This window comes from Octodon degus, unplaced genomic scaffold (genome assembly GCF_000260255.1).
Source record: "Octodon degus isolate 3935 unplaced genomic scaffold, OctDeg1.0 scaffold00006, whole genome shotgun sequence".
Lineage (NCBI taxonomy): Eukaryota > Metazoa > Chordata > Mammalia > Rodentia > Octodontidae > Octodon > Octodon degus.
This window is the reverse complement of record NW_004524582.1, coordinates 29,222,882-29,250,275: the sequence shown is the minus strand read 5'-3', so window position 1 is coordinate 29,250,275 and position 27,394 is coordinate 29,222,882. Positions and strand designations below refer to the sequence as shown.

Genomic DNA, 27,394 nt, shown 5'->3' with positions numbered 1-27,394 from the left:
GACAGCCACGCTCCAACGTCGGCAGCCTCCTGACAGCCACGCTCCAACGTCGGCTCGAGGGCGTCAGGAGCACCTTCCTGGGGGAGTAAACAGCTTCCTCCTTCACCTGACCTCTGCGCATGGGGGCACCGCTCGGTCAGACCAGGCCCCCTACACTTACCGGACCCCACCTCACACTCCCCACCGGTAACCACGTCAGTGTGAGTCCCCTTCCTCCAAAGGAAGAAACTAAGGCCCAAGAAGATCCAGAAGGGGCTCCAACGTGATACCATGGATATGTAGAAAAAGTAGGATTGGTACTCAAGACCAACATGTTGCCCAAATCTAAGCTTTTAACTTCCACAGTGATTCTCAGTAACAAATTTAATTTTAATAAACCTTAGAGAGTCCTTACTACTGTCAGACTACGTAAGCAATTTATAGACATTAGTGTTTATTCCTCAACATTTATGAAATATCATTTTCCTTCCTTTTACAGATGGGAAGACTGAGGGTCAGAGAGGAAAAGAACTTAGACTCATTCATCCAGTAAATGTCAGATCCAACACTGGACTCCAGCCTCACCTTCCAGGGTCTGTGGTTTCAATCACTAGCGATGGGGCCTCCCTGCTGGAAGAGTCCATGGTGCACCTGGGTGTGGGCTCTGGAATGTAAGTGCAAGTTCCAGAGCCTGGCTCTAAACTGCACTGGAATGGAAAGCACGATCCTAGGGTAAATAGAGTTGTCTCAGTTACTCTTCTCTCCTTGCCAGACAAATACCCGACACTCAAAATGAAGGAAGGAAAGGTTTATTTAGCTCACAGTTACTGGAGGTTTCAGTCCCTACTCAGCTGGCTCCAAGGCAAGCGGCACATGGCAGAGAGCAACCTTTCATGGTGGCAGCAAAGAGCAAGAGAGCAAAGGGAGGAGCAGCAGCAGCAACGGCGACAGAGAACAAGTCTGTCTCTCTGACTCTCTTACTTTTACGTTACATTCAGGCTATCTGCCCCAGGCTGGGGGAAGTACTCACAGCCATAATCCCAATGGTACTAAGACCCATAATCCCAGTGGATCATGAGTTAACCTCAGACTCTAGAAGTCCCTGCCCCATGACTGCATGAGGCTTTTGGGGGACAACTAGACACAAACCATAACAAGAGTTGATTTATAGAGCATCATGCTGCAACTCCAGTGATGGGTAGGAAGTGTGATGCCCAATCCCTCCAGGGACCTCCTGTTACTTTGAACCAACATGCAAATATCTAAAGTGAGCTCCAATCCTACACCTGTATGACCACCACTCAATACTACTGATGGTTCATTCATTTACAAGCTCATTCTAAGTTATCCACTGAGAAAGCCCTAACTGAAACTCCCCAAAAGGTTAACAGTATCACTGACTACAGTCAATGATAATATACTCAAAATTTGCCAAAATAGAACATCTTAGGTGTTCTCAACACACACACACACACACACACACACACACATATACACACACACAATAGCTTCAAGGTGATGGATGTGCTGACTGGAAAAAATATATCTTACACCAAATATCATCATTTTGCCTCTATCTTGATCTTGATACTTATAGAAGTCTCAATCCATTTCTAACTTAAAACAGCAATCTAAATTTCCACTGCAAAATGTCCTACTAAAGTAGTATAAGCTAGGATAGAGCGAAGTACTTTAATATTCCTCTAGGTGAGGAACAGGTAGTATACAACTCTGGCAAAACAAAGTAATTTTGCAGGCAAGACTAAAATTATTGAGTGTCGGGTTAGACCAGCACGAGGAAAAGAGCTTTCTTCACACAGAAGAGAGTGAGGCCAAGAGCCTCAGTTTCTTCACCTGAGCTAATCACAATGTCCCCTCTTGGATTTGACTGACCTTGTCAGGTACAAAAGCTGCAATTCTTGCTACATAGGTCTTGCTTTATCTTGGTCTTAACCGTCTAGCAGAAAAGTATAAAAACAAAGTACAAGAGGAAAGCCATATTATTATGCTGAGCTGTAGAGGACTCAAGTCAACAACTTCTGACATTGCCAGTCATACGGAAAACCCAATATTATTATGGACTACTGGACTATTTTGGAATATTTTGCTGAATTCACACACCTATAATATTTAAATGACAAAACTAAACAAAAAAAGGGGATACAGATGAATGACCATTTTGTATCTGTACATCCTAAATAGTTAAGATAGACAGCTACATTCTCTTAATTCAATGAATAGAGGGATTTGTTCTAATAGTGTTTGTAAATAGGATATCATGTCTGCATCTTGTACAACAAATAACCACTAAGAAAACAATATGCAATGTATTCATTATTGAAACTGTCCTACTACTTTGATTTGAAACTGTCTCATTGCTATTTGTTTCTCAAAATTATGGGGGAAAAAAACCAATATCTCCTCTTTCATTGCTACTCTAAAGATCAGGTAACACTGGGTATGAAAAGTCCAGTTAAACTGGACTGTCAACGGATTGGACCAGAATCTCCTAGAGGAGCAGCACAGCGCACTCGGTGGGGGTGGGGGGTGCAGCTCAGAGCGGTGAGGTCTGGCCTCCCCCGGCCCTTGATCCCTTCCTCCTGGCTCCCTTCTTTCGCTTTGCTTCTGGCTGCCCTGGGCTGAGCAGTTTGCCTTCATCAGACGCCTCCTTTCTACTGCTCCTGCTGTGGAACCAGCAGACCACGAACTGAGTCCTCCAAAACCATGAACCAAACAAACCTCTTTTCTTTTAAATTGTGTATGTCAGGTATTTGGTCCCAGTGTGCTAAGCTGACTAAGACACGTAAAGTAAGTTTTCCTTACATAGAATTCTTTTTCTCTTTCCCTAAAGGAGACAGTCTCCCTTTGTCACCAGGAAGGAATCCAGAGTCTTTCATAGATTACATCACGATTTTTATTTGTCTTATCTCATACAACTCAAGGAAAAGCAGGTACAATAACAGATATCTGCTGAAGTGGTGGGATCCGTGTTAGACACTGTAAGCATCGCACAAGCTCACGAGGGAGAGAAACACTAATGAAATATTAACAAAATAACTGGCATTGGAACTGTGATGAGTGCCATGAAACCCTGTGTGGCAAGCTGCCAGAGTTGTGGGATGGCTAGAGGAGATCCGACCTAGCCTGGGGCTCAGGGTCCTTTAGGATAGAGAGAGATGGCCAAGCCACACAGGAAGGACAGAAAGAGTACTTCAGGTAAAGCAGACAGCACTGGGCAGGCACTGAGGCTGGAGTGAACATAAAACTTTCAAGAAACAAAGAGTTGTTGGGTGGTCGGAAGAGGATGCACAATAAACAGCCACAGTGATAAGATGAAGGATGTGGCTACCTCCACAGGGCACTTGCTGTGGGGCAGAGATTGAGCTAAAATCTTTAAGTGCACTGATTGACAACTCACACAGCAAAGAGCAACGTGACATTAGTGATGCTGGGCAGGGTGTGCAGGTTCTGTGCCACACAGCCTTGAAGACCGCATTACTGATGGTGGCAGTTGTTGTCAGAGCAGTGTATAACTGCTACAGGGAACAGGCATGGTTGCATTTGTGGCCTAAATGTATTCTGGCGACCGGGTGGAGGATACCCTACAGTGCAAAGAGTGTCCAGGGACCAGCTGCAAAGTTCCACCAAGCTAGTTCCCAAGTGGTGTGTGGACTGAGGTGGGGGTGAGACAGCTGGGAAGATGACAGTGGGCTTGAGAGGTACTTAGGAGACAAAATCAGCAGTCAGGAGCCTAAGTGGACTGTGGATGTGATGGAGGTGAATGTGCCAAGGAAAACCGCAGCTGTTTTAGCGTCTACCACTGAGGAATGCCAAAGTGCACCGAACTGGTAAGCTAGAGTAAAACTGAGATGAGCTTCATGCTGAAGTCATGTTGAATACAAGATGCTAATTATTTTGAGACATCCAGGTGGGATTATAAATAGCAACACAGATTTGTAAACCAGAGAAGTCTGAATTAAGAAATGAGTTCCTGAGTCTCTGGCAGAGGGTAATATGTGGAGGTTATTAATTTATTGTCTCAGCTCCAAATCAAGTTTGTAATGCTGGGCCCTATGTTGTTCTTTTCCAGGTAGATTTGTGTTAGTCATTGCCAATAGGTGGCGCAGGAGAGGCCCTGCCACATCAGACTGGGAGGGAGTGATTGTCCTCTTTCTTTCCAGGCACGTGGTCCTCAGCCTGGCGTCCAGTAGATGCGCATGTGGCCCACACCTTCGTGGGATTCACGGACCAGCCGGGTGGAGAAGGTTTAGAGAAGCCAGCTGGAGAAGTCCCGGAATGATGTGTGTCCCAGCACACTCCAGCAGGTTTCTCTGTCATCAAACAGGCTGCAGATTCTTCTGGTAACTATGCTTTTTCAAAGAGAAGGTATTATGGCTTAGATGGAGAACGTGCCCCAGGAATCTGCTGTATCCAGAGATGAGGCTGTGGGGAGATGACTGGGCTGTGGGGCACTGTGGTCCTCAGTGGATTCCACCATCGAGACCACAGCTAAATGCGCCGTTAAAAGAGGCTCACTGGACATGTGGCACTGCCAGTGTGGCTGGAAGAGTATTCTTACACCCAGGCTACCGCCCTCCCTTTCTGCTCCCTGCTCACATGACATGAGCCATATTTTGCTACCAGATCCTTCCTTCCTTGAGGCCAACCAACTATGCAGTAAATCCTCTAAAGCTCTGAGCCAAAATAAACCTCTCTTCCTGATGGATGTCAGGTATTTGCTCAAGTGAAGATAAAGTGACTAAAACAGGGTTTAGTCTGAGAGAAGTGGGGTGATGTTTGAGACTGGCGCTGACCAAAGGCTTGTGAGTGGAGTTTGTAAGGTTTAGAGAAGCCAGGTGGAGAAGTCCCAGAATGATGCAAGCCAAACTTGATGGAAGGTTCTGCTCGGATCTCGGCAGATGAGAATACTGACAGGAGTGTCTGTAATAGATACCAGGCTCAGGAGATGTCAGCTGAGAACAAGGATGCCATTGGCAGTTGGATTCAAGGCTCTGGTGGAAAATCGGTCTACATTTCCATATGTTCTGAGGCTTTGCAGACAATTCAGACCAAGCGCACTGTTCTAATTAATCTGGCAGCAGAAGTTTCAAGACAGCCCAACACTCAGGATGTAGCATGGATACTGGTGAGAGCTTTTAGCTAGGTCTACAGTGACAGTCAGGAGCAAATGAATCAGACTTCAAGTAAGTGAATGAGAGCACGATGATTTGGTAAAGCTCATTGATTTGGAAAGTTAGGAACTTTGCCAGAAAGGAAACTCCTACAACACTAGGGCAAAAAAGCACATGGTTGCTGAAAAGATTAGCATTAAAAAGAAGCCAAGAGGTTTATATTAGAACAATAGGGAAGATAGCTAGAGGGCATCTCCGGAATCAGCAAGACCCTATCCTTCACTGCCTCAGGAAGTAAAAGGATAAAAATAAATTTCTTTGGAAGACTTAGCTTTAAGTCTTTAAAAAAGAGGCCCTGGGCTGGCCAAATAGCTCAGCAGATTAAAGCCTGCAAGCAGGCGCAGGGGCCAGGGGTTTGATCCCCAGGCCTGCCATACTGGCCCCACCCCCGGGATGCGTTGAGATGGTGGCTGAGACTGGGCGTGGTGGCGCGCGCCTGTAATCCCAGCTTTTGGGAGGCTGTAAACAGGCAGATCACTCTGAGTCTGATCTAGTAGTTAGACCCTGAACACCTTGTAGACCCTTCCCTAAAATACGAAACACACACACACACCCCGGGAGCCTTGCTTGAGAAAGGCAACTGAGGCGCCTGGTCGCCCTGGATTCAGTTCACAGCGTTCATCCATCCAGGCACTCGAGGCCTCCGCAGCTGCGATCAATGGACCCCAGCCCGCGCCTGAGCTGGCAGCAGGTGTCAGTGCTATCCATATGGTGATGGACCTACAGGCGTGCTGAATGCGAGAGCTGTGGGGGCCAGAAGCTTCCATCTGATTTCAGAAGACAGCAGGGAGGCTAGGCGCCTGGGCCCCTAGGATGGCAGCCAGTGAAGGCAAAAGCACAGTGGAGACACTGGGAATCTGGAGATGAAAGGAATATGGATGATCGTGTTGAGAAAAGCTGCAGGCAGTAAGCACAGCCACAGAGGGGAGGTGCCCTGAGTGCTCCAAACAGCAACCATATGCGCGGGGGTACCCCCGCCATTCGGAGCTCACATCTCACAACTTGTTCCAGGAATTAGACACAGAGCTCCAGGACCTAAATGTCTGTCCTGCTGGCTTTCAGTCTTGCTTTTGTTCCATCCCACTCTACAGCTCTAGCCTCCCTTTTGGAATGGGAACGTTTACCCTCTGTCACTGAGTGTTGGAAGGGCTGCATTTACTCTTCTTTGGGTTTGGGCTCTTCAGCAGTGCTGGTGACTGTTAGAATTTTGGTGACTTTTACAGACGGACTAAATGCACTTTTCATGACGAGACAGAAAAGTGTCTTTTGGGCACCAGGGACAGAATGTTACAGTATAGGTCTAAGCTATCTCCCAAGCCTCATGCATTCAGAAGTGGTGCTTTTGGAAGGTAACTGGGTCGTAGCTGTAGAGCTGAATGTGCCATTAGGAGGGTGTGCCTGGTCAGAAGAGGCCCGTCCCTGGAGGGTGACCTGGAAGGCTCCTTCTTCCCTCCTGGCTCTTCCCTTTCCTCTCGGCTTGCTTCCTGGCCACCACAACGTGAGCAGCTCTCCTCTACCAGACCTTTCTGTCACGTCCTTCCTGCCTTGAGCCAGTCAACTATAGGCAGTTCTCTACAAAAAATGAGTTAAAGCAAATCTCTCCTCCCTTAAGGTGTGGGTGTTGGATATTTGTCTCAGCAATGAGAAGGTACAGAAGACAAGAAGCACCTCAGCCTTGATGTGGGTAAGGGCTGGGCGGAGGGCCTTCTTACAAGGGGCTTTTCCTGTGCACTCTCCCTCAGCTCTTCAGGGAGTGCCCATCTTTGGAAGCTGCTTTGTTCTACTCCTCGGAACCCTCCTTGACTCCCTTTGGGAGTGGACATCTTTCCTGGTTGTCAGCTCTTTGAGGTACACATTCTCTTTGCAACACGTAACTTTGGGCTCCTGAATGTACCCTGCTGATACAGTGACCGAGCAGGTTGCAGGCAACCAGATCAACTAGGAAAGTAACCTGAGGGCCAAGGGAGCAGTCCTAGTGCAAGACTCCGAGACCCACTGCCAGGAGAGGAGGTCAAGCCTGCAAAACAGGGGAGGAAGGGCCAGAGGCATGGGAGAAACCCAGGAGGGCATAATGGTGCGGAAATGAATGGGAAGACTGCTTTAATAAATATTACACTTAACGTCTTGTGGTGGAAAAGGTTTTCTTATACACAAAAATACAAACCACAGGATAAGGAGGACATTAAAAGAAAGGCATTTATGATATCAGCAGGCACCACAAAGGACTAAAAAAGTAACATCAGGAACAGGAGAGAGTATTTGCAGCCCACAAATGACAGAGTATTTGTAAGAACCTCTACACATCACGAAAGACAGACTTCTAATAGAAAAATCAACGAAGCCATGAACAGGCCCTTCACAAACGCAGGAACATGACTGGAAAGTAAATACGTGAAGAGATCTCACCCTCGTTAGGGAGGAGATGCAACTGAAAACAGTGGCAGGCTGATTTATCTCATTCAGCTGGCATGTATGGAACCGTCACTAACAACTATCAGCAAGGCCACAGCGTGCTGTCCTCTGAAGTGGCCACTGGGGGCTTGCGGGCCATTTAAATGTGCTGCCCAAATTAAGATGTGCTGAGGGAACAGAATGCATACTTAAGTTCAAAGACTTGGTTACAAAAAATTCTAAACCATTTCATTAATAATTTTGATGCTTATTTACATGTTGAAATCAGTGAAAGGAATGTGTCATTAAAATTAGGCAGCATACACCTGCACAGCCAAGGCTCTAGGAGGCTAGACAGGAGGACTGCAAGTCAGAACCCTGCCTGGGTGGCTTAGTAACTTAGCAAGACTCTGTCTCAAAATAGAAAATTAAAAAAGGCTGGGGAATCTTCCAAAAACTAGGTTCTATTTCTTTCTACTTTTATAATGGTATTAGTAGATAATGTAAAATAATCTATATAGTCTTTATGAAGTATAATAAAAAAAATATACCCAAATACTGCTGCCAAGTGCATTCCGATGGAAAGGCAGCCTTGTAAATTCACCAGATCCTGCACCAGGCCACGTCTGGCTCCATCCCAAAGTCACAACGCCCAAGAAAGCTAAGCATCCTTCATCAGTGCAGGCTAATGAGACCACTGTGACAGCACAGCAAGTGGAGATGCTCACACGAACGCGCCTGCAGACCTGCTCCAGGACATGGCAAGGGGGACACAGCAAGGACGACGGGCAAGCGGCATCACAGGGAAGGGGAACGCGGCACAGGGAAGGGGGACGCGGCAAGGACGATGGGCAAGCAGCGTCACAGGGAAGGGGAAATCGGAGGGGATCACAGCAATGTGCCCTCCTCCGTCCCAAGCTTTCGCAAGCCTGGACACTTGCACATCTACCTGCCACACCTCCTAGACCACAGAAGAAGACAAACTCAGTGTGCCGTGGCTCATGCACTTAATTTGTCCTGTGGTTCTGGGGAGGGTGTCTGTGGTCATGCTTGGTACCCAATGTGGAATTCACAAAAAGAAGCACATTTGCCTGAATTCCTCCTCTGTTGGTGAACAGTGTGGTTTGTAGACAGAAACACTCGTGAACCAAGGTACAGTTACATGTATTAAAAAAAAGAAAAAAGAGAGAGAGTGAAAGTGGATCCCCTGGGTTGCCAAATAAGGGCGTTATCAACCATGCCTTCCGAATGAACCTAATAGCTTTAGGAAGTTAAAAGGCAAGTTTCTGAGAATTTCAGCAGAGAATTAAAAGCTTTGAAGAGGAAAAAAACTCGTAGTACTAGATCTTAAATGCATAATTAATGTTAAGAACTCAGTAATTATACTTAATAACAGAAACATAGACTTGAAGTTACTTAAAATTAAATAGGCTAAAAGAAAATATTCCAACTAAGCACTAAGAGGCAAAAGGACAAAGAATACAGAGATATCCGAAGAGCCACACGGGGCCAGGGTGCCATCCAACGGGTCTGCTAAACCTATCTTCCTATGAGTATCTCACAGTTGGGCAGCTGGAGTTTGAAAATGTGAGAAGCAAGAAAAAATTTTAGAACCAATATCAGAAGACAAAAGAAAAATCCTAAAGAACTTACATAGCCACTCAGTTATAGATCTAAGAAGCACCAGCCCCATACAAAAAAAAAAAAAAACAGAACAGCAAACCTCTGCCTATTGCATTGGATTTCTCAGATGGACCCTAAAAGCAGCTCCACAGGGGAAACAAACATATGCTTAACATGAACAAAAAATAGTGCTAACGGCTGTGCTTCCGTCAGAAACAACGGCTGATAAAAGATTTTAGAGTCAAATATTTTCAAACTGTTGAAGGAAAAAACTGCCACTATCAAATTTAAGATAGTCAACACAATACATATTTGTATATAAAGGCCACCTAGGAACATTCCCACTCAGATGAGTGGAAAGAGAAAAATTGTTACCAGTAGGCATACACTAAAAGAAATGCTTAAGAAACACTTCCGCCAAAGGGAAATAATTTCAAAAGAAACAGTGAAATAAGGAGTAAAAAGTCCAATGTGAGTAAATGCAATTCATGATCTAAGACTACCTCAAAAATCTAGACAACTACAGTAAATTAAATTAAATCCAAAATGTGTACAGAGGAGGACAATTACAGTTAGAAGGAAATCAATGAATCAGAGAGAAAGCAAATAAAAATCACGGCCAATGTCTATTTTTGCATTTCAAGAGAAAGCTGACGAGCCAATGGAAACCAATTAGTAAAAACAAACGAAGAACAGCATAAACTGCCAAAATCAAAGTTGAAGGAGATGTTATTATAGATCTTATAAAAATGAGAAATGGCATTAAGTAAAAATAATAAATATTATTTCAACATGTTTGAAACTTAGAAATAATACTCGTTCACAAACTCTTCCAGAAAACAGTAAGACACGGGATACCCCCCAGTCCTTTTAATGAGGCCAGTTAACGTCATCTCAGTAAGGGTGCAAAAAATGCGGAAAGCCGTAAAAAATGTGCCCTTTCTTCCCATTCTCTAGAAGAGCTTGTAGAGGGCAATCACTAATTCTAATGTTGGAACTAACTCACCTGTGAAGACATCTAGGCCACAGGAAGAACACTGTATCGAAACCTTATGTCATTTAAAAATTTTATTACAGATTCAACAGTTAGAAAAGTACAGAATTTTTCTGATATTTACATTCCTCCGTGTTAGTTTTGTTCAGTGGTACATTTTCAGGGTAGTTATTTTATGTTTCAAGTGTACGGGAGCAGAGTTCCAAATATCTCCCTATGAAAATGACAAACAGAACATTAGCAAATCAAATCCAAGAATATATCACATCACAATGAAGTGGAGTTAGACTAATAATGAAAACTCGATGCAACATTTAAAATCAATACAGGGGCTGGTGAGATGGCTCAGTGGTCTAAAGCACCTACTTAGAACAAGCTAAGCTAAACAAAGCATAGGAACCGAGGTTCAATCCCCCAGCACCACATGCCAGCCAGCCCCGCCCCCTGGTGGGCTGAGCTGGCCACACACACACACACACACAAATAAATAAATAAATAAAATTTTTAAAAAAGAGACCATTTAAAAAAAATAAATAAAATAAAATCAATACAATTTTCAATCTGAACAGAATAAAAGAAAAAAAATCTGTACCTCAGCTAAATAGATGCATAAAAGTCCTTTGGTTAACCTCAATCCCCGATAGTGATAGAGTGCCGGAAAATCAGGAAGGAAAGAAACGTCTTCAGTAAAATAAAGCACATACACAATTACAGTGGAATTAGCATAAGATGTAATCATGAAATAACAGTGCTTTCTGCTTGAGAAGGCTGCTTGCCGGTGTGCCTGTCAGGAGAGGCTGGGTGCAAACCCGAGTCTCCCCGGCTCGGCTCTTTCCCTGACTTGCACTGCCTCGTTGTGTAAATGGGTCTAACCACTTTGATCAGTATTTCAAAATAAAAATATAAAGTCGCCCGATGGTCAGGCATGCAGGTACCACAGGTAGTCCAAGCCGGCTGGCAGTAAGACATACGAATTGTGACCCCATCGTGAACACGTTAGGAAAGCAAAGGTGTCCTTCTTGTCTTGTCCGGTAGGGCCTGCCTGCGTGGTGGAGGGCACAGCCTGTGGTCTGTGTTGTTCTAGCTCTGGGAACCAAGCTGAACTAAGCTCCACCCTTAGGTCACTGCGGCTGCGCCAAGATGGAGCTGTGTGAGGCGACACCCCGAAGTTCTCAGTGCTTGCCAGCTGGGACACACATTACCTCCACTCACCCACTCCACTCATAAGGGCACTCGTATGTCCCCAGACAACTTCCTGGGGATGGGAAGGGACAGTTCACTTTGCATGCATGGAAGTAGAGGAGAACAAGACACCAGGGAACAGCGGCAGTGTCCCTCGTAGAGAGGATGGGACACTTCCAGGAGTAGCTCATAGATGCAGCATCTCTGTAAAGTGAGCAAGAGGCCAGAATCTTCAATACATAAGGACACTGGAGAGTGGGGCAGAAGCGAGAAAAATTCCAGGATTGGTAACCACCTCTGAATTTTTCTTGGCTGGCTCTGGCTTAGAATAACCTGCTTCTCTTCTTGGATCGTTTAGGTCTGGCATCCTAAACTGCTTGTCTTTATTGTTGTCTGAACTAGCTAATCCCCTTAGAGTAGCAGGACCTGAAGGTCTTCCCCATTTCTGTGCGTGATTGCCCCAAACCCCAATTTCAGATTAACTGTATATTACTAAGAATATTTGTTCCTCCCACTTCTTCCAGCCTAAGAAATGCCTAAGCTCAGGCTCACTTATGCTGCTTGATCCTCCCAAACTACAGATCCCTTTTCTCTCAAGGCATTTAATGCCCTCCTTCAGGACTCAACAGAAATCCTGCCTCCTTGTCAACACAGTCCCCTCCTCTGAGGGGCACAGCCACCCCTACCCCATTGCCGCTAAAGCAGGAACAGAGAAAAGCTCTGCTTTCTCTCTGGATGTGAAGAACTGATGTGCCAAGTCCTGCTATCTCATAGTCTGACACCCTGGTTGTGACAGTCGCTGTTTCTGCATGTCCTGTTTCTGCAGGGGTCCTCTGGGCACCATAATCAGGACCCCCTGCTGGAGACAGAAGGTCCAATCTGAGTGTTCAGGTCTCTGTTCAGTTGAGTCCCAAGGGGGAGGCTGAGCTTCACGAGGAGGAAGGCCATCCTGGTCTCAAATCTGAGGCATGCTTTCCAAACAAATTGGACTGGTCCTAGACCTGATGTATGTGCTGTTTCCTGAAGCCTTCAGAACTCAGAAAGACACAGGAAATCGGCCCCCAGTAAGTGTCTGCTTTCATCTTTCTTTCAAAAAGAAATAGCTCTCTGTCAAAATACAGCTGCCCTATACCTTCAGCGGCTCTGCTCGAGGTCTCGCAGATACAAAGATGGAAAAGAAGAGACTGCTGCTCTAAGGCCCCACAGTCTAGTGGGAAAAGTGAATGCGGCTACAGTTGGGACAGGGAATGTTCCCCAAATCTGCGTGCTAAAGGTTTGGTTCCTAGGGTACTTCCGGGAAGCATGGAGCTTTCCAAAGGTGGGGCCTAGTTGGAGACTTGCTGTCCTTGAGGCCCTGTGGTTGGTCTCTTCCTCACTCCTTCACTTCTTGGATTTCCTCTGCTGTACTCCCACCATGATGTGCTGCCTCTGTACAGCCCCAAAACCACAGTAGAGTCAGTTCTGGAATGAAACCTCCAGTACTGTGAGCCAAAGAAGCCTCCACTCTTTCTTAGTTGGCTGTTTCAGGCACTTTGTTACAGCACCAGAAAGTTACCTGAGGAGCCTAACAAGCGAGTGAGAAAAGCCAAAGTGCTCCCAGCAAAGACGACAATGGTAACAGGTGCCCAAGTACATGGGTTTCTGCTCAAAAGTACCCCTCACCTTTGTCCCTGTGATACTTTAGTATTCCTTGGGGCAATTTTTTTTTATGCACTTTCTGCTCAAATGCCTCGACTGGAGCTGAGTCCATGCCTGCTCCAAGAATGGGCCTGGGACCTAGCCTGGCCAGTGAGACTCTGGTCTCTCCCTGGTTAAAAATTTGGCTCAAGGATACCGTAAGACTGAGTCAGAGCTAACCCCAAGTCACCCTCTGACAGTCTCGGCAAACATGATGAGAAAACTCTGCACACTTGAGCTACAAGACTATGAGCCTGGGAGGAGTGCGAGTCAGAAAAGACCCTTCCCAAGACCCCAGCCCACAGGAGGGCAGATGATACAAGGAAGAGGATGCCTGGTGTCATGTGAGAACCTAGTTCCAACCGCAGCTGATGAGACCAACACTTGCATTCATTCATTCATTCATTCACTCACGAAAAATTTACAGAGCATCTCTTAGTCCAGGTGTTACTTTAGGCTTAGGACCACAACACCAGATCCAATCCACAAGATTCCTAACTCTGAGGATCCTGCATCTATCTAGGAGGAGACAAACAGTTATATACAACCACAGCTTTTAAGGCATCTGCAACCGAGCATAGGAAGGAAGGCACAATAACTAAGAAAATAAGTAAAACCATCGAGAAGTGGTGGCAGGAGATGAAGCAAGGGAAGCACCTGGGTGCCCCAATTCAGATCGGGCACTGCGTAAAGGCCCCATGCAGCCCCACAGGGCTGGGCACTCAGGGGGGGATGCAAGGTGGTGCCAGAGGCAGTGCGGTCCAAGGGCAGGGCCCAGTGTGCACCTAGAAAGATGGCAGCTTTTATTCTCTCCTTCAGGAATTGCACCTGGGCCAGAGGGCAGGGCCAGGCAGTGTGGACCGAGTAGAGAACTGACTGGTCTACCGCAACGAGTGACCACAAAGCAGGTAGCAGCAGAGCAGGATCATGAAGGAGCCACTGCAGCCATCTATGCCAAAGCGGTGACCACCGTGCGAAGCAGAATGGTAGTGACCACGGGTGCCGGGAAGTGGCCAGAGCCGATTAATTCCCTCAGAGGCACTTCATGTTGCTTTCTGTTATCTGCACTCAAGGGCGCTGGGCAACAGGGCCCCCTTCCACCAAACCTCAGCCGCCATCGCCAGCCAAGCTGTTCATTCACGCACCACCAGAAGAGAGAAATGCTGCCACGGGCCCCAGGCAGGACTCTTTTCGGCCCTTAACAGAGCTCCCCTGGCTTTCCTGTATATCAGGTTGGCCTGATCGAGGGAGCATGTCTACGATAAGCCCAGCTTTGCCCTCACAGCGGAGGCGGTCATGGCACAGCAGAGCATGGCGGGCTCTCAGCTGTGCTTAGCATGAAGGTACTCAAGCCCCACTTGCCTGGTCAGGCCAGTGTCCGCCCTCTCAGCCACCTGACAACTAGGGTTCAGGAGAGGGGGTATACTCACGGGACTGTGTCACTTCTAAAGTGCCTCCATCCCGCAGTGACGCCAGAATGTCTGCACACACAAGCTCGAGCACCTTCACGGAGCCATCGCATCCCTTAAGGCTGACCTAGCACTTGTGCCTTCCAGCCTCTGTGCCCACATTACAGGGGTAGCCACCACCCCTTGGTACCACCCTGAAGGGCCAAGTTCACTCTTTACCATCTGCATTTGCACAGTCTGTTCCCTCCTTCTGAACTGTCCCTTCTCTGCTGCCATCCACTTTTCCCCCCAGGGAACACCTGCCATTCCGGCCAAAATTGCACCTGCCATTCAGGTCTTAAAGAAGGTGTTCCCCGACTCTCTCACTACAGTGGGGGCTGGAGGCACTCCACCTTCCCTCCATTCCTGGTGCCCAGTGCAGGGAGGAGGTGCCCGAAAGGTAAGCCATGGAAGCTAAGGAAATAAGTCTGCTGGTGCCAAATAACGCTGTGCTTGCGCAGGGAATCCATGAGAAATACCTAGCAAAATCCAACAAGTTCATGTTTCACTGGGCCTAAGAGCCCCAACCTTGGATTTCAACCAGCACCCAAACAGGTACTCAACCTCAGGCCCAGCCCACCCTCAGGACGAAGCAGCACAGCATGGAAATAGAAGGTCAGCTGCAAGGAAACAAAGATTTTGCCAATAAATATTTTAAAGCACATTTTCTGGGGTAAAGGGCAGTTGTCAATACAAAGACAGCAAGTGTTCTCTGTAAATAAAATGAAAGAGAAAAGAGACAGGAAGCTGTTAAAATTACCTAGAGCAAGACCTGGGCCCAGGCTGGAAGGCTGAAGTGGGAACACCTGAAACTGGGAGTGAGGCCACGCGGGTGGCCCTCTAGGACACACAAGAGCCTTCCAAAAGCCTCCACACTGGTCCCATCCAGCTCCTACTTGCCCACACTCCAGACCAAATGCAAGGAAGACCATGGGCCTCTCTGGGCCTCCCATACTCTGCACTGACCCCTCACTGGCCTGGTAACCAGGGACAGTCATTTGGTGCCACCAGAGATGAAAATGCTTCAAGGAAAGAGTGCCCAGGCCTGGTGCACACAGCAGGCCTGGCTTCTCTGGTTTTGCGGCTGTGCTCAGCTATGCTGCAGACGGGGCTTCCTGGGGGCATCTGAGTAGCACCCAGGGCCTCCGCTCCTCTAGGAGCCAGTTCTGTGCACACAGAGCAGTGTCCTGAGCAAAAGTGACAAGCCATCTTCCAGGGTGGACTGTCCTGCCCCAGGGCCAGCTGTGACAAGGGCAGCCCCTTTCTTCAGCTGTAACACACGGGTGGAAACAGCACCTGTGTCATGGGGCACGATGGGGGTGGATCCCAGAACAGTGCCAAGTGGCCCACAGCAAAGCTCAGTGCTGCCTGCTCTGTCTTCCTCGGGCACAGTGGGCATGGAAGTCCGCCCAGGCAGAACCAGGCTTTAGTGGCAGGAGGTTAGGAACAGAAAACCAGCAACACGTGTACAGAGCCGATTTATTAGGCACTTTGAAGCTGGATTGTTAGTGGTTAAGCTTAATTCAATATGCGAGCGGACAGTACTTAAGGCGCTCAGCTCCCAGGTGAGGGAAATGGTGTTTCCTCGAGGTTAACAAGTTATCAGTAGACACAGCACCAGCAGAAGGGTTCTGCTGGACAGAACATCTAACTTTATGGCTCTAAGCCACCAGGACCCGAACCTCCCGGGTTCCAGTGAGGGTGGCCTCCCCCACTCCTCCACCAGGGAGGCCAGGCCAGCAAGACGCTCTCCTGGGGACATGGAGTGTAGCCAAGAAAGTTTCCTCAAACTGTCCTAGGCCGTGCACTGGTCCGAATGGCGTTGGACAACCGCACACGTACACACGTACACACACACACACACAGGTCCACCCGTCAGCCACACCACCTCCTCCATCCTCAAGCTCTGAAGGCAGCTCTGGCTTCCCAGACACCTCGGGCACGCAAAACCCCGACCAGCTGCCCGAGCCAAGTCCTCCCTGCGACACCCCAAGTTTGGGCCCGCTTTTGTCTGCGAATCTGCCACCCCAGCTCGGTGCTCTGCCGCCTCGGCCCCCTCAGGGCACGCAATGCCCGCCCAGGAGTCGCCCCGGTGGAAGCCCGGCGCCTGGCACCGGCCCGGCCCTCCGCCCGTGCCACGATGTAGCAGCGCCTGGGTCCCCGCGCCCCGCGGCGCGCGACAGAGGATGGCTGAGAGGCAGAGCCCGCCGTCACCGAGCTAGAGGGTGGCGGGGGCGGGGACCGGCGCCCCTGCCCTCTTACCTTCCTCATTCTCGTCAAACACTGGGGGCCTGTGGGAGTGGTTCCCGCCCATATTCCGCCGCGGCGACCGCAGCTGCTGCCGCTGCTACATGCCCAGCGGGCGGCGGGGAAGCGGGGGGCGGGACGCGGCTGGGCGCCCGGCTCAGGTCGCAGCCGCGCCGAGCCCGAGGGGGCCGAGCGCCAAGCAGGGGCGGGGACCGCGCCGCCGCGCCCCCTCCTCCGGGCGCCCCCAGCCGCGCTCTCCGGGGAGCAGCACCTCGAGCCAGTGCGGGTTCGGGAGCGGGGACTCCCTGCGCCGGGGCCACCGTGCCGCGCGCTCGCGGGCTGCAGCGGGCGGGAGACGGCGGAGGAGGCGGAGGAGGAGAGCGAGGGGAGGGACGCACGGGCGCGAGGGCAGAGCGGAGGGGCGCGGCCGAGGAGCGCAGCCCCCGTGCGGCGGGGGAGGGGGGGGCGGAGTTGGCGGAGACCGTGGCTCGGGACCCTGTTGTGGGCCGGCCGGACCAGAATATCACTCGCTCCGCCATCCACGCCCCCTTGCCGCCATCCGAAAGAAAGAAGTGTTTGCTCCCCATCTTGGGGCGATGCGGGCCGAGGTCCCCTGGGTGGGGGCGCGGAGCGCGTCCTCATTGAACCCAGGCGCCTGGGTCCCTCGGGTTCCCAGGGGGACGCGCGACCGCGCGTTGTCTGCCCGCCTCCGGCACACGCGCCGCTCCTTTGTGTGTTCCTAGACATCCGACTGAATGAAAGTAGGGCCCCGCCCTTGTCGGGCCGAATTTGAGTCCTCTCTATGGGAAACTGAGGCCCGAGAGAGCCTTGGTTTGCCGCCTGGGAATTAGTCTCCTTGAAAATAGCCAGGCGTGGGCCTCGGGATTTCCCCAAACTGCCTGGCAAGGGCTCGGATGCGGGGGGAGGGTTCCTTTCTGATTCCTGCGCCCCAAGAGGAGCCCAGAGAGGTGTGAGAAAGATGAGGGACCCGGCCTTCTAAGGACAGGGGCGCAATGGTGCCCCCGGGCCTAAGGGCTGGGCGGGCGGCACCTTCCCGGGGCTCCTCAAGGAGCGCCAGACATTCCCGGCCGCGCGGGGCCGCCCACCCGGCCTCCCGGAGCGCGGCGGCATCTTCTGGCCCGATCCCGCCATCTGCTGGGCGCTTGCTTTGTTAGAAAGAGATTTGGGTCTTCCCGTCTCCCTCTTCTTTCTCCTCTCTTCTCCTCTCCTCTCTTCTTTCTCTGATCTCTTTTTGTTTTCTTTCCCTTGCCTGTCCTCTTCAATCTTTTCTTCTTTTCCTGTTTTTCCTTATAAACATTTTCTCCAATAGGTTGAATCTCCAAATTTTGTTTCTCATTTTTAAAAAATCTCAGTAAGACACATGAAGGGCTTAAAGAGACATCACAGTCTTCGCAAAATTCTTTTCTAGCTTAAATGACCTAGCAACCAGAAACCTCCACCGCACCCCACATTTTAGAGCAGACAACATTCATCCTCTTTAGCAAACGGTACTGGGAAAACTGGGATCCACCTGCAGAAGGCGGAAACTAAATCCAATGGTTCGCCCTGCACTAAAATCAAATAGAAAAGGAGCGAAGACGTGCATGTAAAAACAGAACTCTTGGGCTGGAGAGATGGCTCAGTGGTCTAAAGCACCTACTTAGAACAAGCTTGGCAAGGCATCAGGGACCACGGTTCAATCCCCCAGCACCACATGCCAGCCAGCCCCGCCCCCTGGTGGGCTGAGCTGGCCACACACACACACACACACACCTCTCTCTCTCTCTCTCTCTCTCTCTCTCTCTCTCTCTCTCTCTCTCAAATAAATAAAAATTAAAAAAAAAATTAAAAAAAAAAAACCAGAACTCTTGAAACTGCAGGAAGACCCCCAGGGGAGCACAGGAGCACAGGCAGGGACTTGCTTCTCGGGACTCCAGGCCACCGGAAGAGCTAAACCTGGAGCCCATGCCATCCAGCGGCGGGCAGCCCAGGTCTTTGGCCTGAACCACCCACTTGTGGGGCTGACTACTGGTCCCCTGGCCTGGCCTCTGTGACATAGGCTGGCTTTGAGCCTGGCAGGGTGCTGCTGATTCAATCAGGTGGTGTTTCTAGCACCGTGAAGTGGTTGGGAAACGAGTTCCGCCATGCGCTCCGCCACCAAGCCCTTGTGGTGTGGCCTGGCTACATGGGGCCACATCCTGAATGCAGTATAAAGGAGGCCCCTCACAATACCGGGGGAGAATGTGGGTGAGGGTGAGGGTTTGTAGGAGGAAGTAAATGTGCCAGTCCTGCATGAAGGATTTAAGGGATGCCGCATGGGTGCCCACAGTCACACTTCCACCATCCACCACAAGAGGAGCTGGCCCAAGGTAGACCATGTTCCCAGAATGAAAGCCCGAGATGCAGACTGGGACCCCTCGTGCATCTTGGGGCACACCTACGGCTCATCAACAAGAAAAACCGTGTTGGCCTAAGTCGCTGAGGTTAGGGCATGTTTGTTCGGAAGGATTATCATAGAAATAGCTGACTGGCATATCTATATGAATCGATAGCCATGCACAGCAAGAGTGAAGACTAGGACTGTGATGTGTGCTGTGATGGAAGAAATCCCAGGAGGCTTGGGGACAGGAAGGGAGAAGATCTCCGTGGTTCGTGAGCATTGTTCCTGCTTCTGCGTCCTGCGCTCAGCAGGGGCCACAGGATCAAGTAAGACAAGGCTAACCTCCACAAAATTTGAAGCACCGAAGCTGGCAGAGTATGGGGTGGCTTTAGTGGTGTGAGTGGGAGAAGTCAGGGCTGGGAGAGCGCCAGGAGTCGCCAAAATTCACCCAGGCCAAAGAGGCTTCCTGGGAGAGGTGGCGTTCGTGCACCAGAAGAGCAAAGAGGGACCAATTGTGGAAGCAGGGGTGGGGCTGGGGCTGCCCATGCCAGCCTGGGACTGAGAGAGGAGGGCACCGTGCAGCAGCACAAGGGTGCCCTGTCTCCTGAGACATATGACATGTGAATGAATGAGCGCTCTCAGAGTGCCAGACTTGCTAACACCTGGTGGGGTGCCTGGGGCTCAGTGGCCCTACATCTTCCTCTTCCTATGTAGACATTGGCCAGGCCCAGGGACTTGTGCTTCTCATAGGTAGCCCCATCTATCCTAGCCAGGACCCTGGAGGTCATTGTAATCATCATCTAGGCAGTGAGAGAAACTGAGGCACAAGGAGGCTGAGCCAGGTCACAGGACTCAGGGGTGGTGGACCTAAGACTTAACCCTGAAGTGAAATGTAAGTATCAAATCTACAAGGGAACATGGGTAACTCTCCAGAACAGTGTGGCTATAGGTACAGGTGTAAAATTCAGATTTAAAATTTTTCTCTTGAGGGCCATCCAAATAGCTCAGCAGATTAAAGTGCCTGCAAGCAGGCACAGGGGCCAGGAGTTTGATCCCCAGTCCTGCGTGCCAGCCCTGCCTCCAGGGCGCACTGAGACAGCAATGGAGACTGGGCGTGGTGGCACATTCCTGTAATCCCAGATCTTAGGAGGCTGTAAACAAGCAGATCACTATGAGTCCGATCTAGTAGTGAGACCCTGAACACCCTGTAGACCCTACCCTAAAATACAAATAAATAAAATTTTAAAAATAAATTTTTTCTCTTATAAACTTATGTATTATTTTAATATTTTTTATTTTAATATTTATTGAAACAATGGCAAAAACATCCTCTTTGAAAAGCAGCCTTTCAAACACTCACCTGCTTCTGGTTTTATAAGACATGCGTCACAATTTATCATTACAGAGATTTGTACCATAGGATGTTGGTACAATTGGGGTACTTTACAGTTGCAAATAGGGAGGCCCACAGCACCCATAGCACCACGTGCCTTGCCTCTAATCCCCTTGGAGGTGCAGGTCACGGGGCTTCATCTTCTAGGGCTGTTGTAAGAACTTGCCACATGCTGAGTTGCTTGACGTAGCAGAGCTCTCTTCTGTCACTTTTCTAGAGTCCAGGAATCTGAAGTCAAGACATCTACTGAGCTATTTTCCGAGGAGGAGGACTTGCCCTGTGCCTTGTCCAGCTTCTCACTGCTCTGCTGTCCCCAGCTTGGGACTGCAGCACTCTGACCTCTGCTGGCAACTTCGCATGGCGTCTCCTATCCACGGATCTAGGACGCTCTCAGTAACCAGGATGAAGCACGTGGCTGGCAAGCATGAAAGAACAGAGGCAGAGCAGAACACTGAGCAGATCATGGCTGGAGGTCACTGGTGTGGCACAGCTGGCAGAGGCTGGTGGTATGGGCCCAGCGAGGCACAGAGGTGACAGTGAGGCAGTCAGGCCTGGGCCATGCTTCAGAGGCGGAGCTCACCAGGTTCCCTGATGAAGTGGTTGAAGGAAACAAAGGAGATGTTAACCATGGTTACAACTTAACACCTGGAGAACTGAAAGAGTCAAGATGGGGCCCTGGGAGTGAGCAAATGAGAGAGGAGGAGAGCACTCTGGGTGAAGGCACTGCGGCTACCATTATCCTCCGCTTCTCTGCTGCACCGACCTTGGCATCCTGCCTGATCCCATTTGTTTGTGGCCTATAGATGGTGTGTCCATTTAATACAAGAAAATGGAAACCGAGTAGCCAGAGGAAACCTTCCCCGACACTGAAACCAGTGCTGAATTTGGTAAACGTCCTGCAGGAGATATGGAAGAGGAGCAAGCGTTTAAAAGATCTAGAAACACCAATGAGATGGTTGAAGTACGAATTCTGCTTTCAAGCAAGAATGCTGCGGCAGTAACCGGAAAAGGAGGCAAGAACATTAAGGCTCTCCATGCAGACTACAGTGCCAGCGTTTCAGTCCCGGACAGCAGCGGCCCCGAGCGCATAGTGAGGATCAGTGCTGATACTGAAACAATTGGAGAAATTCTAAAGAGAATCATCCTGTTTGTCAATAAAATGTTGAAAAAAATAATAATAAAAATAAAGAGAATCATCCCTACCTTGGAAGAGGGCCTGTGGTTGCCGTCACCCACTGCAACCAGCCGGCTCCCGCTCAAGTCTGACACTGAGGAATGCTCGAGTTACCAACACTATAAAGGAAGTGACTTTGACTGTGAGTTGAGACTGTTAATTCATCAAAGTCTGGCAGGAGGAATTATTGGGGTCAAAGGTGCTAAAATCAAAGAACTTCGAGAGAACACTCAGACGACAATCAAACTTTTCCAAGAATGCTGTCCTCATTCCACCAGCAGAGTTCTTATTGGAGGAAAGCCTGACAGGGTTGTAGAGTGCATAGAGATCATCCTTGATCTTATATCTGAGTCTCCCATCAAAGGACGAGCACAGCCTTATGATCCCAATTTTTACGATGAAACTTTCGATTAGGGTGGTTTTTACCATGATGTTTGATGACTGCCATGGATGGCCTGTAGGATTTCCTATGCGGGGAAGAGGTGGCTGTGACAGAATGCCTCCTGGTTGAGGTGGGCGTCCCATGCCTCCCTCTAGAAGAGATTGTGGTGACATGAGCCCTCGTCGGGGACCACCACCCCCTCCTTCTGTTCCAGGTGGCCGGGGTGGTAGCAGAGCTTGGAATCTTCCTCTTCCACCACCACCACCACCTAGAGGAGGAGATCTAATGGCCTATGATAGAAGAGGAAGATCTGGAGACCGCTGTGATGGCACGGTTGGTTTCAGTGCTGATGAAACTTGGGACTCTGCGTTAGATACGTGGAGCCCATCAGAATGGCAGATGGCATGTGAACCACAGGGTGGCTCTGGGTATGATCATTCCTATGCAGGGGGTCATGGCTCATATGAGGATCTGGATGGGCCTATTCTTACTACACAAGGAACTATTCCCAAAGATTTGGCTGGATCTATTATTGGCAAAGGTGGTCAGTGGATTAAACAAATCCGTCATGAACCAGGAGCTTCTATCAAAATTGATGAGCCCTTAGAAGGCTCCAAAGACCGGATCATGACCATTGCAGGAACGCAGGACAGGTGCAGACTGTGCGGTATTTGCTGCAGAGCAGTGTGAAGCAGTGTGCAGATGTTGAAGGATTCTCACGCAAGACGTTGTTTTCTTTTTTATAGTGTGAAGCAGTATTCTGGAAAGTTTTTCTAAGACCAGTGAAGAACTGAAGGAGTCCTGCATCTTTTTTTTTTTTTATCTGATTCTGTTTAAAAAGCCAACATCCCTGTTTCATAGGTGTTCTGCATTTGAGGTGTAGTGAAGGCTTTGCTGTTCACCAGACGTAATGTTTTAGTTCCTTACAAACAGGGTGGGGGGAGGGCGTGCAAAAACTAACACTGAAATTTTAAAACAACAGCAAAGTGAGTGGATTTTATTTTTTTTGTCCATTGTTGATGGCTTAAAATAATTCCCCTCCCACATGTAATTATTGTGAACACCTTGCTTTGTGTGGTCACTGTAAACATTTGGGGGGTGGGACAGAGAGGAAAGTAACAGTAGTCCCCATGTCCCTGGTATCTGTGCAGAGCAGTGTGCAGAATGTGATGCTCTTTTGTAAGAAATGATTTATGATTTTAAAAAAAAAAATTAGTGAATCTAAAAAAACAAACAAAAAAATTAGGTCCTGTGTGGGTAGGATCGCAGGGATGTGGTGGGCAGGCGAAGAAGGTAGGGGTAGAGAATGGCCTCACAGAACAGCATTGTACAGCGCCAGCCAGCCATGTGTTGATCTTTGTTGGCCCAGGCAAGAGCCCAGGGCACAAGAAAGGGGCTTGGTAGGTGAGTGGCAGCCCCTGGGCATGTATGAATGGGGTACAGGGGAGAGGCTGAGAGCAGAAATTTGAATGAGGAGTCAGGGGATAGCTCATGTTTGAGGCCCAAGACCTTGCAAGGCCAAACCAGGGGCCCCAGAGATGAGGGGCAAGTGGGAAAGGGCAGGACACTCGGAGGAAGTAAAGGTACCGGTCCTGCACATTTACGTGGAGGATGAGCAGCCCACGCCCAGCGGAAGGTGTCCATCCCAGGAGTGGCTTGACAGGTGAACTTGTAGAGGGCAAAGTACTGTCCTTGAGGAAGAATCTAGGACACGTGGCACCATGTCCCCAAAGCCCCCTTGCCACAAGGAGGGCACCATCTCAGCAGTCAGGGACGGGATGCGAGGCCAAGCGCTGTCTGAGGGGTGCTGGGAGCCAGGCAGCCTGTGCATCTGGGAGAGCCGCTTCCTGCCCATGTGCTGAGTTGGCCGCTCCTTGGAGTGCTGCTCACACAGAGGAGCAGAGAGCTCGTGGTGTCACTGCTGTGGTGAGCCCTCTATAAACCCCTCCCCGTGGTGGCCCGGCACAGAGCTGCTGCTGAGCCATTTGCCTTCCCTGCACTAATCCTGCAGGGCGACACTGTCGGCTTCCTAGCCGCTGACTTCACTGTTGACTGGGACACCCTCCCATAGGACTCGGCCAGAAAGTGTCATCGGATCCCTGTTGGCTGCTGTGAGCCTTTCTCTCCAGTACGTTGCTATTGATGCCTGTTAGCCTAGACCTATATTGCTGGCAAAACCCATCTCTGGGTATTTTCTTTGGTCTCCTGGAAACTTGGTCTACTGTCCCAGTATACCTGGGCTCGTGGAGAGACAAGCTTACAGAACAGCCCCTGGCTGGCACCAGCCACCCATGTATGTTGACTCTTGGATGGCCACAAGGACAGCACAAATAGAGCTGATGAAAGCCTGGCCAGGGGTGCGCCCAGCTGCCCAAGGCTTCCACCCCACCATTCCCTCCTTTAGCTACCATGCTCCGAGCTTGGACTGTTTGTCACACGCTGGGCTGGAGCCTGGCCAGTAAAGATAAGTAAATAGGAGCCACTTTCCAGGACCAGCCAAGAAGGTCTCAGGGAATCAGGGCAGGATATCTGTGTGTGTAGTCATGTGGAATGGAATTGTGTGTCACATAGGCTCTGCCAGATAGAAAGCTCTAGGTTTGTGAAAGATATCAATGAAACTATCCACACACTTAGCGATAACACATAGGAAATGTGCTTCATTTACTAAGTTCAAGAGTGTTTTCATTTCCAGTAGAGGGCCCAGTTCTTTATTCTTCCTGCTCATAGCTCTAAAATAGGCATCAAGTAAATTTCTCAGCTATTATTTGGGAAAGGCTGAGACAGGAGACTGGGCTTTCACAGTCCTAGCCTGCTGCCCAGAGAAGGCAGAAGAGAATCCAGACAAGCACAGCATTCTGGGGCCTTCAGGAAAGATACTTTGTCAGAACAGGGCCGCACAAGTAATCCCATTCACTGAAGGATTGTCCCCATTCACTGAAAGGCTCATTTTTGACCAAGATATCTCTGGGAGTGGACAATGCGGTACGACCACTCCAGCCTGGTCTCTTCTCCATCTCTTCAGCAGACTCCTCACAACTCCCCACGACTCCTCGTGGCTGTAGGAATCAGTCCCCTAGTGCCAACACACCCTGGTTGAGTTGCTCTCCATCAAGTGCCTCCTCTTTCCCAGCGGGCTAGGTGCTGCCCAGTCTCCCAGGAGATTTCTGAACTAACTTTAGCCGTCTAGGATAAAGCCAGCTCCAGGGCTGGCTGTCCTGTCTGGCTCACAACTGATGACATCCTGTGTGGTCTTCTAACTCTGGGCAAAAATTAAGTCATAAAATGAAAGTCCTCTCCTCTGCACCGAGCTTGCTTGCCTTTCTGACAAGGCTAGCTGTGGAGAGACCAGAAGTTCAGGTTTGGGGGTTCTTCTATGAAACTTGCCAGAGCCTGGTTGTGATTGTCACTTTGCGATCCCAAATGCTAGCAGGTAAATCTTTCTGACTTGAACGCACAGGAGGGCTGTGGAGCGCTGCAGCGGCTGCTCTGATCGCCGAGAACGCGACCAGCGCCCACCACGCTTCTCTTCAGCCCACGGCTAGGGCTTTCGATGTTATATAACCTGACCGTGCCCTAGAGGCTAATGAGACTCCTGGGAGCAGGGAGTCTTCCACTCCAAACCATTTTGTGAGTCTGCTGGATCAGATTTTGTGATTGTTTTTGTTCAGCCTGTTTTATTTAAAACTTAAGTCTGGTTGGCTGAGAGGAAGTAGCATCAGCACGTACTCTGCTTCGACGTGCTCTGCTTGGCAGCATCGTCCAGCTCTGGGAAAAGAAGTGAGAGGTACGATCTGTGACCTGCGGACCCGAGAGCAGCATGTACAGGCAGGGCTGGTGCCGAGAGCCAGTTCACTCCGGCAGCAAGCTAAGCCGATGAGTGAGAAATGGTGACTTCAAGAGCAACATCTGCTGTTCAGAGGTGTGTGTGTGTGTGTGTGTGCGTGCGTGCGCGCGCAAGCTCACTCACAGGAAGGGTCCATAACTTGCTCCAAATGTGGTGCGTCTGCATTTCTTGGCAGTAGGAAATTCCCTGGAGGCATTTTCATAGCTGGGAACTTGGTAGCCCAGCAAATCCGAGCTTCTCCTTCTTACGCTAAAACAATTTGCATAGTAGCTCCATGGTGACCGCAAATGAAGTGTGCTGGGAGCTCCGGCTGTAATGTGAACCGGGCTGGGGCAGGAGCAGGGCTCTCTGGCTGCCAAACGCAACATCCAACATCCATGGAGTGTTTCCCTGTACTTCTGCCTGGGTTTATAGGGACTCCTGGGTGCTTAGGGAGTCACTGTGAACGCCCTGGACGCTGAAACTGTGCTTGAGCTTCGTCTGTGTGGCGGCGCAAGTACACGGGCACCGGAATATTTTCTTGCAGGGGGAAATAATCGAAATCGTCCATATCTCCTTAAAAGGCTGCATGGATCCTCTTGAGCAAAGGGGCTGACGGCACTTAGCCAAAGAACATACTGCCTTTGGGAGGAGCGTCTCCCCTCAGGAAGTGGGCCCAGCGCACAGTGGAAGTCGCCATAGGATGTGGTGGAGGACACTGAGGTGAAGAGTGTGTGGCAAGGGAGACAGGACACGGGCCTCAGTGAGTCTGCAGCCCTGCTTCACCCTGAGGCCTTTCTCTGGGCCTCATCTTCTCAATCTATAGGCTACAAAAATGAAGATGGTCAGTATCTGTTTGTTCCTTTTATTTCGTTGTGCAAACAATTCATACACCCAAGGCCCTGGCTGTAGATGGCATTTCTCAGTTCCCTTCACAGGTTGGAATGGTCATGTGACTCTAAGCTCCAGCCAACAGGGTGTAAGGAATGATGTGTAGCTTGACTGCACTCCCCCACCCCCTCTAGCACCTGCCAGGCTGGAGAGGACAGGCTCCTACAGAGGGACAGAGCAACCAGACGACAGTGCCATAGTGCAAGACATAACCCGGGAGCAGAACACCCTACTGAACTTGGACCACCCACCCATCTCTGGAGAATAGCCGCCATCTTGGTGACACCCCTGTATTGTGGATTGGGATTCCTTTGGTTGATCACCTGGATCCATTCCTTAGCTAATGCACGAAGGATGAGGCTAAGATGAGCATGTGCTTGCTTCCATCTGAAGCGACGTAAGCATGTAACAGACATTCGGCAAACTGAGGAGTGATCGAATAAGTGAGCAGTATGTGGTTTAAATGGGTATGTCAAGAATACTGTGAGCATGATTGGTGAACCAGTGTAGCTCTGTGTGGAATCCTGCCATCTTGCTTCTGAGAACCAAGGGTGACCAGGAATTCAAGGTGCCTGGAACTCTTAGCCCAGTGTCTTCCAAGGAAAGGAGGGCTCAGGG

General features: G+C 49.7%; 1 protein-coding gene and 1 pseudogene across 1 annotated transcript in view; one reads left to right on the top strand and one right to left on the bottom strand.

Moving 5' to 3' along the window:
- The window catches only part of Stk32b (serine/threonine kinase 32B), a 331,961-nt gene extending 314,886 nt beyond the window's left edge, over positions 1–17,075 (bottom strand). The window contains exon 1 of the mRNA XM_004624576.2: positions 16,749–17,075. Coding sequence (XP_004624633.1) covers positions 16,749–16,800 — 52 coding nt within the window. The 5' untranslated portion in view covers positions 16,801–17,075. The remainder of the gene's footprint in view (positions 1–16,748) is intronic.
- Positions 17,076–21,335: 4,260 nt separating this feature from the next.
- Positions 21,336–22,808, top strand: LOC101573910 (annotated as a pseudogene).
- Positions 22,809–27,394: the final 4,586 nt, after the last annotated feature.